This window comes from Lepisosteus oculatus, chromosome 5, assembly GCF_040954835.1.
Source record: "Lepisosteus oculatus isolate fLepOcu1 chromosome 5, fLepOcu1.hap2, whole genome shotgun sequence".
Classification (NCBI taxonomy): domain Eukaryota; kingdom Metazoa; phylum Chordata; class Actinopteri; order Semionotiformes; family Lepisosteidae; genus Lepisosteus; species Lepisosteus oculatus.
This window is the reverse complement of record NC_090700.1, coordinates 14,294,022-14,311,393: the sequence shown is the minus strand read 5'-3', so window position 1 is coordinate 14,311,393 and position 17,372 is coordinate 14,294,022. Positions and strand designations below refer to the sequence as shown.

Sequence of the window (17,372 nt, the reverse complement as noted above, 5' to 3'; positions counted from 1 at the left end):
ATGTCTTCTTCAGTGGAAGAGTTTGTCCCAGAACTGAACTGGCCAGAAAGGGCAGGATGTGCCACTGTTTCACCGCTTGAGCAGTGCATTTGGTTTTGGTTAAATCTTCCACATAATTTATTCCAGGGCAGTGATTTATCCATAGGAAAAGAGGCTGTAATGTGAACTAAAATTGGCTTTGGATGGAGTGTAACTCCACTGGAAAAATTATTTATCTGTTTTTTATAGGAAGCATTGCATGCACAGATAAACAAGAGCCAAGCCACTGTTTTTTATAATGTGCTGTTGTGCCACCAAGCAACAGAACACAAATGTGAAAGGAATTGCACCATGCTTCTTAACAAGTGGAGCCCTAACTGCATTAGGCATTAAGGAATTCTGTAATGCACATCTTCCGCCTTGAGTGTTAGCCAAAACCACAATATGAGTGTGGCTGCCAATAGTATGAATTCCAGTTTTAATGAATAGGAATGCTTATATCCTCTGAATCCAACTAACTGTAATAAGATCCTTACTCTCACAGTGCCAGAGCTGTCACTGATTGCGTGTAACGAGTGTTTTTGGGATGAAAAGGCTTGGCTTTTTGTGTTTCGGTCCAAAGAGCCTTGTGTGATTGTCAGTGAGTGTATTTTTATACACTGAATGTAAGACGAAAAGCATGCCATAAAATATAATGTGGTTTTGTAGAGCGCATATTTATCTTAGGTTTAGTTCAGTGACGGCTTCATAAATTGTGATCCGAGTGATGTGTTGTACATTAAATTATACATATCGATCACTCACATTTTTTTTTCTGCAGATTAGGTCAACAAATTTGCATCAACAAGGACACCATCTCCCCCCTAACTCCCAGTTTTGCTTATTTTCCTAAACCATCCCGAAATACATTTCTTTTCTGTTACTTAAAAAGTATTTAGCAATTAAAATGTAAGGTTTCCTTATGGGAAAATACATGTCATGTTATCTTAATTAATTAAAGATTCTAAGGTTTTGAAAATGTGGATGGAATAATAATGTGAACTTTTCCTATATACTGCCAGAAGAGCAGAAGTTGGTCGTACATTATACGAAATACTTAGACTGCCACATCACCAAAACTGTACCTTATGGTAAAGTGAGAAGAGGTGATGTCTGTTAAATATATTTTCCAACAACATCCTAATTTTAGAAACATTATATCACCAAGTGAAATAATCTTTTTGTTCTATATGCTGTCTCCTGTATGAATAAACTGCATCTGAACTGATGTTACAGTTTTAGTAATGACTTAACAAATAAATACAATGTGAAAAACAGTGAAAGAAAATGCTGGGTTGTAACAGAAATGAAATACAGAAAGTAACATCAGCAGTTTCTGTTTCCCTGCAGAAATAAATTTATAATACAGTACATCTTGGCTTGGACCTCAGTTCTTCCTAAATTGACTGTGATTTCCTACATATGATAGACATTCTGGTATTGTTAGTAAACCAGTGATGTCTGCAGACAAAAACATACTAAAGGAGAAGGATGAGCAAATGTAGAAGCAGCAAAGAAAATTTAAAAAATGGCAACATCCAGGACTTGGCAAATATCAGGCAGATGTGTAATGTAGACTGTGTATATTCGTGAATATACTTTGTTTCATTCTTTGTTGTCAGCTCTTAGAATGTTGGAAAAGTCAATACATGGAATTAATTAACAGTAATAAAACACTTTGTGTGGCTAATTAAAAGCACTAAATGCAATAGTTTCAAACTCCTGTTTTCATAAAATATTCCACAATAACATTTCACAAAGTTTGTGAAGGATCATTGCAGTAGAATGACTCCGTGATCCGCTGTTCATAGTACCTCTCCAATGAACTAAAACACAGACGTACTCTAGTCAACTTTGTAGTAGCTGTATAGGGAACTGATGTTTTTAAGAAACCTCCATTCACATTCCAGTAACTGAACAGTTCTACAAATTGATAATATTGATCCAACTGTGCCTATGTATCTGGGGTTAAAATATTACTCAGGTTCCATTTTCACAAGCCTGTTTGGGGTTAGCTTCACAGATTAGCAAAAGGTTATTGGTTCCTGCACACAGCATAAATCTGTTTTGTCCAGAGGTATACCCATAAGGTGATGTTAACCCTAGGTTTATCATTAAGTGCGCAATGAAGAAAGTTCCTATATTAGTCTGCATAGAAATTTTAGTAACATAGTATTTTTTAATTAAAAGTTACAAATTAAAAATATGTTTCCACTATAGTTGACTTTTGACCTACAGTATTTTAACTGAAAACTCTCATTCTAACTTGAGAGGGTAACATGTTTATGACAAAACATCTTAACATATGCTTCCATTCTTTACTTGTTAAACGTGAAATGCAGATATACTCAAAGAGACAAGTAATAGTAAGAGAATACAACGTTTCGGCCGTGGAGCCTTCTTCAGGTGTGAGAGAGACAGGGCAGTACGCAAAGGTAAAGTAGCGGGAGAACAAAGGTTGGGAGGGAGGAGGAGTGAGAGGCGGGAGCAGGGGACAGAAAGAGAGGCCAATCAAGAGGTGTGAAGTCAGAATGGGTGCAGAGAGGTGTGAAATGAAACTTCCAATGGAGAAAATTTAAAAGAACAGTAATCTGTCGTTAAGGGAAGGGAGAATGTGTGATCCTAACTGCAGAATAATTTTAGTTTCGGTGGTCTTTCTGATGTATGAGTTCGGAAAACCGTCTTTGAGAACACAGACGGAGAGATTAGTGTGGTCGTGGCCGTCAGAGGTGAAATGAGAAACAATGAGCCCTGACGTGTTCTCTGAAGCGGTCTCCGAGTCTCCTTCCTGTTTCTCCAATGTAGATGGCTGGGCATTTACTGCAAGAGATACAGTAAATAAGGTTGCTGGAGGTACAAGATGCTGTCTGGGTGACCTGGAATTGTCCTGAGGGGCCTTGAATGAGTGTGGTGGTGGCTGTGTACTTGCAGGTGATACAGCGAGCTCTGTTGCAAGGGAAAGTGCCTGGTGTGGATCACACCTGAAGAAGGCTCCACGGCCGAAACGTTGTGTTCTCTTTCTTCTTTTTTTCAGCATGGAATAAACCTATTACTTGTTCCTTTGCAGCCTACGCATGCTGACGCAGCTACCCACCTGAACTATACTCAAAGAGTATCGTTAAGTTTTTTTTGTAATGTTTCTTAATGAGGTACATAACTTATTTGACCCATAGATAATTTCATGAAAATGTCAACAACGCGTGCTAACGTAAAACAACAGTAAAATATTTTATTTAGAATAGTAAGAATAGAATAACAGGAAGTAAAGCAACCTACAGTAGTTTAATTTAAAAAAAACGTGAAATTATTTAACGTTTAAAATGAAAACAATTCACTGTGGGTTGGAATGGTAAAGAGAAACGCTGCATGTCAGATAAGAAAAATGGAACAATGATGGGCATAGTCCACACAAAGCGCCTTTCACCTAAACCTTGTCTTGCATTAATGAGAAATGGGCATTGGACAGCTAACAAACAGACGCACTTATGTAGCCAGTCCTATAGCGTGTCAGACTAGACAGACATATCCCGCCCTCTCGCTCTGGTCCTCTCACAGCATGAGCGTCTCTCCGCGGCCATGGTAACATCGCTGTAGGCAGACTGGACTGCGGCACGAACAGAAACAGAAGGCTATCGTGATCAGGTAAAATCGATGTACATATTCATATTTGCATATAGAACCCACTAATGAAGCTGTTTAGAGAATTTGCTGTGTCTTAGCACGGAGCTTTCAAAATGCGTAAAACTGTGTTTCAGTTTTGTTGCTAAGCGATCCATCCCTTTCGCCCATCTGTGGCCTAAACGGGGTGTAAACTGGTGAGAAGCATTGTGGGTATTGTTGTCCTTCACTGCTGCTTTAGAATAGATGCAAACGAGACATTGCCGGGGCTGAACTACATATTCCGTCACGCACGACGTCAATGAAATCGTTTGGTATAGGAGTGCTTCATAATTTTCATTTTAAGATTTTACACACTACAAAACAGCATTAATCTCATTAGTGAAATTAAGTTAAAATTATATAAATGCACGTCGTTCCCCTTGAGCGTTTTTCCTCGATTACACTGTGAAACAACGTATGAGATGTGACTACAAAGAAAAGATGAACAAAGATATGTACTGTATATAGAGAATTGTACATCTTTTCTTAATAATATTTTGTTTGCAGTTGTTACTTTTAGGGGCTATTTCTTATTCTTTTATCAATATCCATTGTTTTTATTTTTATTAATAAATACGGCTTTGTATTTCAGTTATTTTGTGTTTCTTTTGTTATTATTTTATTTTATTTGTATATTTTCATTTAGGAACCCGAAGCCTAAAAAGGTAACTAGTTTTGTACTGTATACTAATACTGTATCTTATTTTGTGAATGATTAAACGGCATTACTACTGCCATTATTTAGCTACAATCTCCTTTATCGCATATATAATGTGCATGATTATTTGTTTACCCAGCCCTAGTCACCTGAACAAAATCAGTACTTTTAATAAAGCATTAATTTAACATTTTTCATAAAAAGTGACTATCTTCCAAACATTTAATTCCAGGAGGTGACGGATGTAACTGAGTAACATGAATACACACTGTTTTTTATCTGTACTTAAAAGAGAAAAACATTTTAATTTCAGAAGATAGCATTTGCATTTATACTCTTTGTTTTATTTTCTTTAATTAGGTTAATTATATTAAATTTAATGAGAATGTTTATCAAAAGTATACCTGTTTCACAAAGTTAAAAAGCAGAAATGACTTTGCTTTGTGGAATATAAAGTTATTATTAAAATGTTTAATAATATATACATATATAATACATACTATATATACGTAGTTAAAATCTGGGAACAGAGTACCCCATAGTGCACAGTGTCCATGGTTTATGATCATACAGGTGTTGATGTTCTGTTATTTATTTAATTAATTTTGAATACATTACAGGATCACTGTGCAGTATGAATTTGACAGAGATTTGCGACAATGCCAAGAAAGGCAGGGAGTATGCTCTCCTGGGGAATTATGACTCCTCTATGGTGTACTACCAGGGTGTGATCCATCAGATACATAAACACTGCCAGTCCCTGCGAGATCCAGCCCTCAAGGTCAAATGGCAGCAGGTGAGTACTTTAATTGAGGAAAACAACAGAAATATATATATTTTTTAAAATCATTTACTGGTGTACACCCAGTGGCAACCCATGCGAACACATTCTAGAGAGAACATACAAACTCCACACAGATAGCACTCTAGGAATTGAATGCAGGGCCCCAGCACTGCGAGGGAGAAATGCTACCATTGCACCACCTTGTCACCCTGCATGTTATCACATGTACTTGGCTATCAACTAGCAACTGAGCCCTGAGGAACTAGGAGAGGCAAGTACAGATAATTAGTTCATTATATCGTCACTGAGGATATAAGTCACAAAACGGCACAGGATTTAAAGCCACCTCTTTCTGCTCCTCCCAGGTACGGCAGGAGATAGTGGAAGAATATGAGCAAGTGAAGAGAATAGTGAACACTTTGGAGAGCTTCAAGATCGACAGGCCTGTGGATTTCCCTAACCCACAACCAGAGGAATCCCCACGTGACCCTGATATCTGGCCTCCCCCGACTCCCGCAGAACACAGGTGAGTGCAGGTCTGTCCACACTCTCCCCTTCCTTACACTATAGCCTCATTTGTGCTCATGCAGTTCTGAAGTTACTAACAGCTGCCACATTTTTGTCTTTAGGCAACACACTTTGAAATAAGAAAGCTGATTTGTGTTGGTGTTGCTGCCACATGCTTAAAGGATTATGTAGTTTGGAAAAAGAAACACTCTGAGCTTTCTCTTGTCAGTCCAATACATTGTCACAGTGATAAAAAATGTTTAGTGGTGATGTTCTTATGGCTGTAATACAGGTATGTGTATCGCAACAGAATCTAGTACACAGCCTCATTTTACTTGACCATGCACATTGCAGTTTCATTACTGGATAATTGGATTCTTAAGGATATATTGATATCATGAATGATTTAGACATAATTTTACACGTCATAACATTTGTTAGCTTTTTAGGTACAGTTTAGTTCCAACTGATACTTTCAACTATGAGCTTGATCATAGATCATATTGATCATAGATCTGTGATCATAGATCATATTGAAAATATATTCAGCTGTTAAGATCATCGTTATTAATTTATATATTCTTAACATTTTAAAAATAATTCTTCTGTTTGTTTTGATAAGAAGCAGAATGATTTACCCATATTGTAGTCTTTGTTGAGCTTCTTTGTTGGTTCTTAAAATGTCCTTTAACTTGTTAACAAAGAGGTCCAAGCCAGGTGAAGCGTCCCAACAGAGAAATGAAACCCCAGAAAAGAGATTCCCCTGTAGTTCAGCACCGGGGGCCTGTGGGCCGGGCACAGCCTTTAGCCAGGGGAGAGAAACCCAGCAGCAGAGAGAACAAGGACTACAAGACTAAAGCAAAAGATGACAAGGTGAATAGTTTCTTTCCATTTGTTTCTGTCATATACTGGTTGTAAGTGTTTAGTTGGACTTTCTGTATTCGGTACCATTTTGTTTCACAAATTCGGTGGTTGCACACTATGTGCTTGGAGCACTGTATGTAAGTCAACTGAAAATCCTGTTGACTTCGCAGCTAAAGGGAGTTCCATTTATTTCCAGGGAAAGAAGAATCCCCAGGATGGAGAGGGGGATCTCAGGAAGTTCGATGGAACGGGATATGACAAAGACTTAGTGGACGCACTTGAAAGGGACATCGTGTCCCGAAACCCCAATGTCCATTGGTATGAACAAATACTGACTGTGACTTTATTGAGCTTGATTTAACTGCTTTTATTAATTCTTATTCCTAACTGTTTTCTCAGTCTAACACAGTGAATCTGTGCCTGGTGCTCAAAAAACAAATTGGAACGCAGGTAGACATTTCTATTGTACCGTATGTGTGTATTTTGAGAGAATTACTCTGGTATGCTTTAAACACGTTTTTATATTTTAAATTTAGAATCATTTGCTGTACCCACCTGATTTGAAACAGCTGTTGGTGTGGTTTTCATGTCTCAGTAGATAGCTACAAACTCAATGACCAGTAAGAAGGAGAATGTGAAACTGTAGACAGGCAAATCCAAACAACCCACCTTCAAGCCACTAAGTCTTTTAACTCGTCACCACAGGGCACCACAGGCCCGTACCAGAGGTTCATTGTTGATTGGAGTGGTCGTGTGTCTCTCCCTGACAGCTTCAGCTGTCACTGACAGCCGAGAGCCCTGGCTGACTGATACCACCAACCCCTCTAAAGTGTCCAATTGTGTCTCCCTTCTTTGGGAGTCCTGGTCATTCTCGGCTGGTGACATGAACCGGGCTTGTCTGTGTGATCGCTAAGCTCAACCTGCACTTGGATAAAACCATTTACTGGTGCTTAGGAGGTGCTTAGGAGGCCCCTTAAACACATTATTTTATAGAAAATTCCAGTGCTGACAAGTGAAAATTACAGAATTGCATTGTGTAGGTGTTACATTATGGCTGTGACAGCACGTTAAGGAATGTTTGAAAGTGATCCCATTTTCCCATTGAGACCACTATTTTGCATTGCCACATTGTGTTGATGTTGTCACAATGTTTAGCTGCAACCAAGCTCTTTGTCTCAACTGACAGCTGTGTTGAACTGCATTGGAAGCTGGCTTCAAAATAATAATCTTTTTTCATTATTGTATACATATTGTGTGTGTTCCTTGTTATAGAACATACAGGCTGGTGAGGCTGATGTACATATTTACTGTTTCCAGGGCTTATGTTCCAAAAGAACACATTGTATACAATTATTTTTTATTTGTGATTGAAAGTACAGTGGATTGAACTACTTAATTCAACTACAAGTGAAAAACATATTTGTAACTGTAACTTTGTGATGCCTTTTTTAGCACATGATCAACATAAATATTACTATTGCAATCCTGTAAATTTAAGGACTAGTACTAAAAATGTAATCTGGTAAGTATGTTGCATACTGTGCTTGTTATGTGCAAAGATGTGGAACTATGTTTTTTCAGCTTCTTAAGAGAAAACTGCATCATTTACATAATATGATTATACAACAATATATTATTAAGAATTATGCACTTCTTACTTTTGGACAGTCTGTATTTCCCAGAGTGGCTTACAGTATGTCAGGAAGTAAATATATAAGGTGTACGCAACAAAGGCTAAAAAATAAAGAGAGACAATTGTATTTTCAGGGATGATATCGCTGATCTAGAGGATGCCAAGAAGCTGCTGAGAGAGGCAGTGGTACTGCCCATGTGGATGCCAGATTTCTTCAAGGGCATTCGAAGGCCTTGGAAGGTACAACATCACTCCTGCAGGAAATGTAGCAGTTAGAACAACTAAGGATAATGGTGTATGTATGATATGCAGTACTGGCATGAATCGAGGGTGATATATTATCCTTCCATCCAGTTTCTAACCTCTTCCTATTCAGGGCTACAGGGCAGCCAGAGCCTATTCCGGCAAGCAATGGGTGCAAGGCTGAGTACACCCTGGACGGGACACCAGTCCATCTCCGGGTAAACACACAGACACGCACACCGAGGGCCAATTTTCCCAGAAGTCAGTTAACCTAACAGTATGTTTTTGGACTTTGGGAGGAAACTGGCACACCTCCAGGAGCATCTGGAGAAAACCCACATGAACACCAGGAAAACATACAAAATCTAGGCAGCACCTGATGTCCACAATTGAACCCAGGGCCACAGTGCTGTGTGGCAACAGGGCTAACCACTGTGCTGCCATGCCACCCTTGATGTATTATGTTCATTAGTAAACCAACTAGGCGATTTGGGATCATATTAGGCCTTTAATGGCATTGACTTGAATTGATAAACGTCACGTTTGAGAAGGTACACCTAAGGGAATATTCAAATCTTAGAACTCCTATTGGAAACCAGTCATCTTATGGGATTTAACTTAAAAACAAACTGAAATCTGCTCTTGATAATCAAATACAAAAGCTACATTATAATGTTTATCAGTACAAAATAATCATACCAAAAAATTGCTCTTAATCCTTTAAAACAATCTAGTAGTACTAACAGCATGCCAATGATACATTGTACTTAATCGTATTGAGAAATATGTGGAAATGTGTCATAGTTGTGTACTCAAAGTTATAATTTACTTAAATTATTTCAAATTGAACATAGAAATCATTTTATTGTTCTAACTATAGTACTGATTTTTGTGAATAATTTCATTCCACTAGGGGGCTCTGTTGAATAACCAAACAATGTAGTGTCCTTCAAACTAGACAAACTAGAGACCTTCATTCTAATGTGTCCACTATTTCATTATACTATACAGAGGTCAATTTTCATAACCATCCATCTCCATCTTCTGTCTTTCCTAATAAATACAGCGTAGGGTTTCCATATCACCTCGAAATAAATAGATTTTTGATTGAATCAACTAACATAGATGCAGAATAAAAGACCTCATAAGAAACAAACACAGACATTGAACAATTGCATGGCTATTATTTTACAATTTGTTTTTCAGATTGATATACTCTGATACAATATGATTCTTAATTGTCTTTTTCATTCAAACTACAGTGTATCACTGATTTCACTGCAGGCCTGTAGGACAATGGGAAGTCTCAGACTTGAAGTGGAAGTTGTTATTTCACTAAGGAAGCCCTGGCTAACCAGATCCAACATTACTCCCTGCAGCTTGCAGTCATTTAGGGAGTTCCTTTGCTCTTCACTACACTAAAGACAGGGCTGTAATGAGTGCTGGACTACAGATACTAGCATAATGCATGAATCCACATCACTACATGATGCAAATCAACAAAATGTTTTAATGTGTGACCATGATGTCTCTTTTTGAGGGATTAAATAGTTCTGTAGGCCTGTTTAAAAAAATCCTGCTTTTTTGTTTCCGGCTTCATAAAAATCTAGCGTGTGGACTAGTTTTGTGATTCAAGCCATGCTGAATGTTTAAGAAGAGAAAGACATGCATCTTGAAGTGGGTAATTCCGAAGGGAGTATAAAACTGTTACAATTAATTGCTTATATACTTTTATTGCCAGCCAAACTTTTTGATCATCAGGGGTTTAATTATACTTCCAGCAGTATGATATTATTTTTTACATTTTTATTTTTAATGGGTAGTTAAGTCTTGATCTTTATTCTTAAAATTATTAAAGAGCAGTTGCCCTTCTAGCAGTCAAGAACGGAGGAGAAAACTACACATCTTGAATGTTTGATTTAAGAGTGATTATTTTTCTCATACACAGTGTTGCATCTCCTCATTTTTTACACCTGTTTCAGGGGGTGCTGATGGTTGGCCCACCAGGTACTGGGAAGACAATGTTGGCCAAGGCTGTAGCCACGGAGTGTGGAACGACATTTTTCAACGTGTCGTCTTCAACATTGACATCCAAATACAGAGGGGAGTCTGAGAAGCTGGTCCGTCTCCTCTTTGAAATGGTGAGTGGAGAGTGAGGCTGAAAACAGCAGACACGGACACCCCTGAATGCTTCATGACGTAGTGCAGTGTCATAGTGCTAAGACTAGCAAAATCACTGGCATAGAGCTCGTGTCTACGTGTTTAAAGAAACTATGTGAGTTAATTATTTTTTAAATAGTATTAAAATTTGAGCTGTAAATAATTATATGTTTGCTTGGTTTGACCCAATTATTTAAGAAACCATTTACCGTTAATTAAAAATATTGTGGCAATTAAAATGGGGGGCAAGTTCGGTGGGTAGGTGGAGCTCTCAACAGAAAGTGACTTGTTGCTTCGGGAACCACAGCTGGGTGGAGATTGAGACCTAATGAGCCACTTTAAGCTTAATGCCGCTTCCCTGAGTGCAGCTCAAGCCAGGACCTCAGTGGACAAGAGAGCACATAAGATCAGCAGTGAGTGGGCTGAACCAAAGCACAACTAGCAATGTGTGTGAGATGCAGCTAGAGGGAGTGTTTAAGGCAAGTGTCTGCCTTATGAGAGAGAGAGACTACTGGCTGCGGCTAAACCCTGAAAAGGGAAGAGAAATTGTAGCGACAGTCTCAAGGGAGACTGTGGAAAAAATGTTAAGAGCACTGAAAGAATGGTAGACTTCAGAAGATCGACTTGTATAAAGAGTCAGCGGCCTATTTAGAGTGTGTGAGATCAGGACTGTCTGTGAGTCTGCAGTGTGGGTAGTTTAACAAGCCTGGTATATTAGTGAGTGTGCCAGACCACGAGGTGTAGCAGAGGGACTCTCCCCTTGGCGATACGTGGTTTTGGGGAAGAGAGAAGAGTCTGTCTGGCTGCTAACCTCTGGTGTAGAGCTGGTGGAATCAGGGCGTCACCGGCGTTACTCAGTATGTTGGAGAAATCCAGTGGGGGCTGGGCACAGGTGCGAGCTGTGCCTGCAGCTGTGTGTTTGTCAAAAGCTCAGGGGTAGTTGGGCGTGGGCGAAGGTGTACCAGAGAGGTGTCAGGGAGGTTGTGTGTGTATTTCAATTAGGGAACATGTATTGAATCTTGGCAAGGGGTGAGGTACCACAGAGATTTAGGTTGTTAGAGACTGCGTGAGCGTGATACCCAGTCTGGTTGAGCCTGGGAAACTGCGAGCGAAGGGCTCGGCGAGGTAAGGGACCTCAACCTGGAAAAGCGGAGGACATGAAAGGGGGCGGAGTGAGTCAGAGTGGGCCAATTGGCTCTGGGCCTGATAGTCTGTGAGATGAGGGCTCAGAGTTCTCAGAATCTGTGCGCCACATGTCAAGAAAGAATAAGAGCTGAAAAGTTCCCCAGCAGTCTAAGAGGGGTGTGTTCAGGGTGGTGGCCACTACCCCTGTGGAGTCACAATATATGAGACAAACAACTTTTGGAATGTCCTCTGAATTTAAATTTCTTACCTCTTAGTCCACTTAGTGTTCAAAACTGTCTGTAAATATTAGCCTTTCTTGACAGGCTAGATTTTACGCGCCAACAACAATCTTCATTGATGAGATAGACTCCATTTGCAGTCGAAGGGGTACATCTGATGAACATGAAGCCAGCCGAAGAGTGAAATCTGAGCTCCTTGTGCAGATGGATGGTGAGAGATGAGTGACGGTTCTTGTTTTTATTGTAATAAGATTAATGAAAACCAGAAATTTTGGTTGAGAGGCTCCACACTCGAGTAACTTGTCTAATAAATAACTCAACTTATTAATAAGTCTGTGAGAATACATGTGTTTTCTCAATTATGCTTTGCATATGATAAAATCTTTTAATCTTATGTTCTACAGTATATGTAATGATATACAGTACATGTAATTTGAGTCATGACTTTCAGAATTCCTATGAGCACACTTGTTCTTGAGCCTGCAGAGGAGAACAGGGTAGAAAAACTAAATATTTTTAGTCTTTAACATAGAAGACAACAAGGGCCCACATCTGACTATTCTGAATAATGAGGAACTGATGAAATCAGCTGACTTCCTTAGAATGAATAGAGGAACACAAACCAGATGAATTCAAGTGGAAAGTATGGGGAGGTGCACCTAAAACTTTTATACATAAAGGGCTAGATGGTTCTTAAAATGTGGTTGTTCATTGACGTTTCACCTCCTCTGTTTTAATGTGTAATAGTAAGTTTATCTCAAAGGACAAGAAAACCTCACCAATCTTACAAAAGGAGTACTCGAAAATAAGCTGAAGAGTTGTAAAATGTGATTGAATGTGTTTGTCATTGTTACCAATGAGATGCATGGTTGTGGTTATCCATAAGCAATTAAAATATACAATACTGTAAGTATGTTCTGTGGTATTGATAGAACTTAATCACCAAGGATTTCTCTTTTGAAAAAATACTGGGGTTCTGTTGAATGGTGGGATAGGCTCCAGCCCTCCTGCAACCCTGTAAAGAATAAAGAAGTTAGAAAATGGTTGGATTATGAGGTTCATTTTTTTAGGGGTTGGAGGTGCATTAGAAAATGATGATCCTTCAAAAATGGTGATGGTGTTAGCTGCTACCAACTTCCCCTGGGATATCGATGAAGCATTGAGAAGAAGATTGGAGAAAAGAATTTACATTCCACTGCCTACAGGTTTGTCACATACATATTATATTGTTCATGATATTTGCCATCTAAAATGTGATTCCTGGGATCATACTACTGTATATAAGCCAAATAGTTGATTTAAAAATACTTGACTAACTAATCATCATAATTGCTTAAAATTGCCTGTTTAAATAAAAGTACAGGAAAGGATTACCCACTGCACTGTCTTCAGCTGACACAGTCAGAACTTTCTTCTGCATACAGAGCTAATAGTGCAGGCAATTAACAGTTTTAATCCAATAATGTACTTATCAGTTGCAGTGATTGTTACAGCAGCATATTTTGTGAACCTGTAACAGGGAATCGGGAATCAGTTTTGAAGGTTCAACTAATTAAATTAGTTTTACTGTCTTAACAGCTATAGGCAGAGCAGAGCTGCTCAAGATAAATTTACGAGAAGTTGAAGTGGCCCCTGATGTTGACCTTAATCTCATTGCTGAAAAGATCCAGGGATATTCGGGAGCTGACATAACTAATGTGTGCCGGTTGGTATTCTCTTTTTCCTATTTGATTGTTACCTCTGCATTAAGACTTTTTATAGTTATTTTTTTAGTTTTTTATAGTTATCTTTCTAGTTATGCACTATTATTGCAATTATGTATCATAAGTGCTCATGACTAATATACAACTTGTATACAACGGAGTTCACAATGGTCCATCAACAGAAAAATCTTTCGTACTGTAAACTGCAGAATTTGAATCTGCCTTTTCTTTCTGTGCCTTGGGAATGAAAGCATTAGTTGGATTTGTAACTTACTTTCTTATGTTCATTTACTATATAAGGATGGGAAAGAGAGGTGTAACATTTTTTGTGGATAAAGGATAAAGCCAAGTGTTCAAGTACAGTCCTGGAGGGCGGGGGCATTTCTGGTTTTCATTATACCACAGCCCTTAATAAGCAGCTGAACACAAAAATGCTTAATTGGACCTGTGGAAGGTAGAAAATCAAAGAACTGTAGAACCTGCTGGACGTCAGTCCTCCCCTGTCTCCCCTGTCTCCTTTGTTTGCATATCTAACTGCTATGTAACACAGCAGTGGGAGTGCAAGAAAAGGTTTTTTTTTTCTAGCCATTTTTTATTTAGTGGGTTTATTTCTATTTCTTTCCCTGCCCTGCAGCGATGCTTCGATGATGGCAATGAGGCGGCGTATCCAGGGTCTCAGTCCGGAAGAGATCCGCGCCCTGTCCAAGGAGGAGCTGCAGATGCCGGTGACGATGGAGGACTTTGAGCTGACACTGAAGAAAATCTCCAAGTCCGTTTCGGCTGCAGACCTGGAGAAGTACGAGTCCTGGATAAAGGAGTTTGGCTCTGTGTAGCTGAGCTGTGGTACTGAAGCTCTTTTATCTCCCAATCAAGGGACCACAAGGAGGGTATACGGAGCATGGCCTCCCCTTGTTACAGTCCCCTCTAACTGGAATGTGTTGTTTGTTATTTATTGTTTACCTGAAAGGAAGGCCTTTTTGCTAGCTCATAGAGACTAACTTCTTTTTAAAAAGCACCTTTTGTTTTAGGAGCTACATAAAATAAATTAAATCTTATACATGAGTTAGTCATTAAGCAATGTGAATTTTGGAATTATCCACTAAATGCGTTCAATGTTAGACAAAGGTAAAGAACTACATTTTAAAACATTGTTCACCTTGCACATCTACACACGTTCGTCTTTGTACAGTATGTCCTTATGATGAAATGATATTTGTTGGTCCCTGAGCCATTCCTACTCCAGCAGGTGGCCCACATTGTCATCATTGAAGATCAATTTAAGATCTTTCTTCACCCTGCCAAACAGATGAAAATTCAACTGTGTGAGATCTGGACTCTTAGGGTGTTAGGATAACAGTTCAAACAGTTGAGGTCAATCATCTCAATGCAGTGTTCTGTATCCCCCACCATGTGTGGGCAAACATTGTCATCTTGCAGAATGACAGTACTAATAATCGTCACTGGTTTCAGACACATTTAGTAAAAAAGTATGTGTGCTTTTGTATATTTATTTTGCTTGTAAAGACCTTTCTTTAAAAATGCCTGTGTTTAAACCTCTGCTACTGAACATTTATGACAGAGATATTGAAAATGGTTTTGGATAGCAATCAGTTTATGGAGTCCTAAGTCCTTCTTGTGCTGTTGTTTTTTTTTTACTAACAAAAATCACAAGGGTTTTAAAGCCTGTCTTTCACATGTCTTTTAAAAAAAGAGATTATGTGAATTTCATCAGTGAAATTACTACTGACCAACTTTTACCTATTCTTTATTACTAACAATACTTTCTTAGTTAACAGTTAAAATATTTGCAAACTAAGTCTTCTTCCTCTTTCCCCTCCTTTCACCAGCACTGTCATTTTTGCAGATCTAAAAGAAATCAACAGAACATTACATTCATTTGTTAAATCCTCATTAGCAGCACACTTTGAAAAAATGAATTCCAACCCAATTCTTTTTCCTTTGAAAGACATACTACTTATTACAATGAACAGAAAAAAAAACTGTTCCTCTTCTCTTTACTGGAGTAATTGATGTATGCTCCACTTTAAGGGAAGTGGAACACATACAGAATTGGTAAGATTGTCATGGGCCAGAAACTATTAGTTTGATTTACATTTTCTGTTGTAACACAACACTCTAATGTGCTGTCAAAAGCATTTCCTTGTGAATGGTCTATGAACTAATTGAAACAATTTGTAAAATGTCACTGCTCAGTGTAAACTAAGGAAATCAATGTCTCTAGATTCAAAGGAGAGACTGCTAAGGATGTGAGCTGGATGGTTAAGGGTGTTAGTGTAAGTGAGCCTTTTAGATAAAAATTAATGCAGGGAAATATGCTGCAGCAGGAAGAGAACATTCTAGCTGAAATTAAAGCTTTTTATAAGAAATGATAAAAGAGAGTGGCTTGTGGACAGATGCTGTTTGTTATAATGAAGTTAGGAAAGGGCTTTAAGTGTCTTTGCTTGCAAATAGCTTTTAGTATATTCAAACATTAGACAGTACCAATGATTATTGGGGAATTAAACTCTTTCATTCTAAACTGCCAAGCTTATGCTTCTTCAAGATGAACATACTGATGGTTGACCCATTAAGATGAGCTTAATAGCTAATTGCTATTAAGCTCATTTTTGTTTTCACTTACACTCCACAAAAAGGAAAATGGTACTGAGAGGGTTTGTATGGTTAATGATGGAGTCATCAAGCTAAACTAAGCTTGATTGTTTTTTTTTTGCAAACTGTAACAAATGCCAACACGATAATGGTAATTTTGTTGCTGAGTTTTTTTTTTGCAAGAAATCAAACGTAGTGAGGACATCATGACATCTATGCTTCTTTCAAAGACAATATCAATTGTTTCGCATAGTTGCTGTTTTGGTGAACAGTATGGTTATGGTAAAGAAACAGCATTGAGTAAGAAGAGTGTTGTAAGAAATTCTAGAAAAAACTGCTCACCAGGATGGGCTTTTCAGTTTATGGTATTGAATTCTTCTTCAGTAAACTCCTGCACCCATTAGTTGTAATGCAGTTATTTTGCCATGCATTACAATGTCTGTGATCACAGAAGGTGTTATCACTTTCATCCGCTATGTATTATTAGTAATGATTAGTATTATTCATTTTCTTTTTCAACTCCCTTCCCAACACCATCCAGCACAATTTTTAGAAAACCAAAGGGTACTCATTGCCAGAAATGTTTTAGCAGCAGCAAATAGCTCCACTACTGTATATACAGTATTTAGAAATGTGTCTATATGTATTAGTGCTTTGATTGCTTGAAGTGCTTGCTGAGAGCTTTATTTAATTATTTTATTTAATTAACCACAGTTTAATTAAAAAGAAGGAATGAATACTGCATTTCTTGTGTTTTTTAAAGTAAGATAGTGTCCTTATCTTTTCCTTTGTTGATATGTAACAGCTATGATTTCCTTCCACAGTGTTTTTCATATGATAATAAAACTACAGATTAAGGAAAGGGAAGGGTCAGGCTATGATGCTGAAGTGACTTCATTTCCATACACAATACCGGAATGGTCCTCTTAATGAGTGAAAGGCGATATTGAACACTGACCTTAAATAATAGAATAGAGTTGTAAAAAGATATCTTATTTCTCTCAGGTGTTTGTGTCTAATAAAGAACTCTAACAACTTCAAGGAAATTTCCTGATGTATTACTTGCAGTTGCAATTGAGTGAACAGCTATCTGTTATTCAAAGATAGCTGGCATTCAAAGAGAATGGGTTTTAGTGGTAAGTGAGTCTACTTGTTAAAGGTAAACAAA

At 38.2% G+C, this 17,372-nt stretch overlaps 1 protein-coding gene across 1 annotated transcript; it reads left to right on the top strand.

Annotated features, from left to right (window-relative positions):
* Positions 1–3,384: 3,384 nt before the first annotated feature.
* katnal1 (katanin p60 subunit A-like 1) lies at positions 3,385–16,941 on the top strand. Its single transcript, XM_006643020.3, has 11 exons — positions 3,385–3,660; positions 4,957–5,132; positions 5,486–5,646; positions 6,332–6,500; positions 6,688–6,809; positions 8,259–8,364; positions 10,350–10,508; positions 11,976–12,102; positions 12,962–13,096; positions 13,470–13,596; positions 14,229–16,941. The coding sequence occupies exons 2-11, from the start codon at positions 4,971–4,973 to the stop codon at positions 14,425–14,427; spliced, it is 1,467 nt and encodes a 488-aa protein (XP_006643083.1). The 5' UTR covers positions 3,385–3,660; positions 4,957–4,970; the 3' UTR covers positions 14,428–16,941.
* Positions 16,942–17,372: the final 431 nt, after the last annotated feature.

Coding starts and splice junctions, on each gene's coding strand:
- katnal1 (XM_006643020.3), top strand. CDS start 4,971: ATGAATTTGACAGAGATTTGCGACAATGCCAAGAAAGGCAGGGAGTAT. Junction 8,365..10,349: donor GCATTCGAAGGCCTTGGAAG/GTACAACATCAC, acceptor CACCTGTTTCAG/GGGGTGCTGATGGTTGGCCC. Junction 13,597..14,228: donor GACATAACTAATGTGTGCCG/GTTGGTATTCTC, acceptor CCTGCCCTGCAG/CGATGCTTCGATGATGGCAA.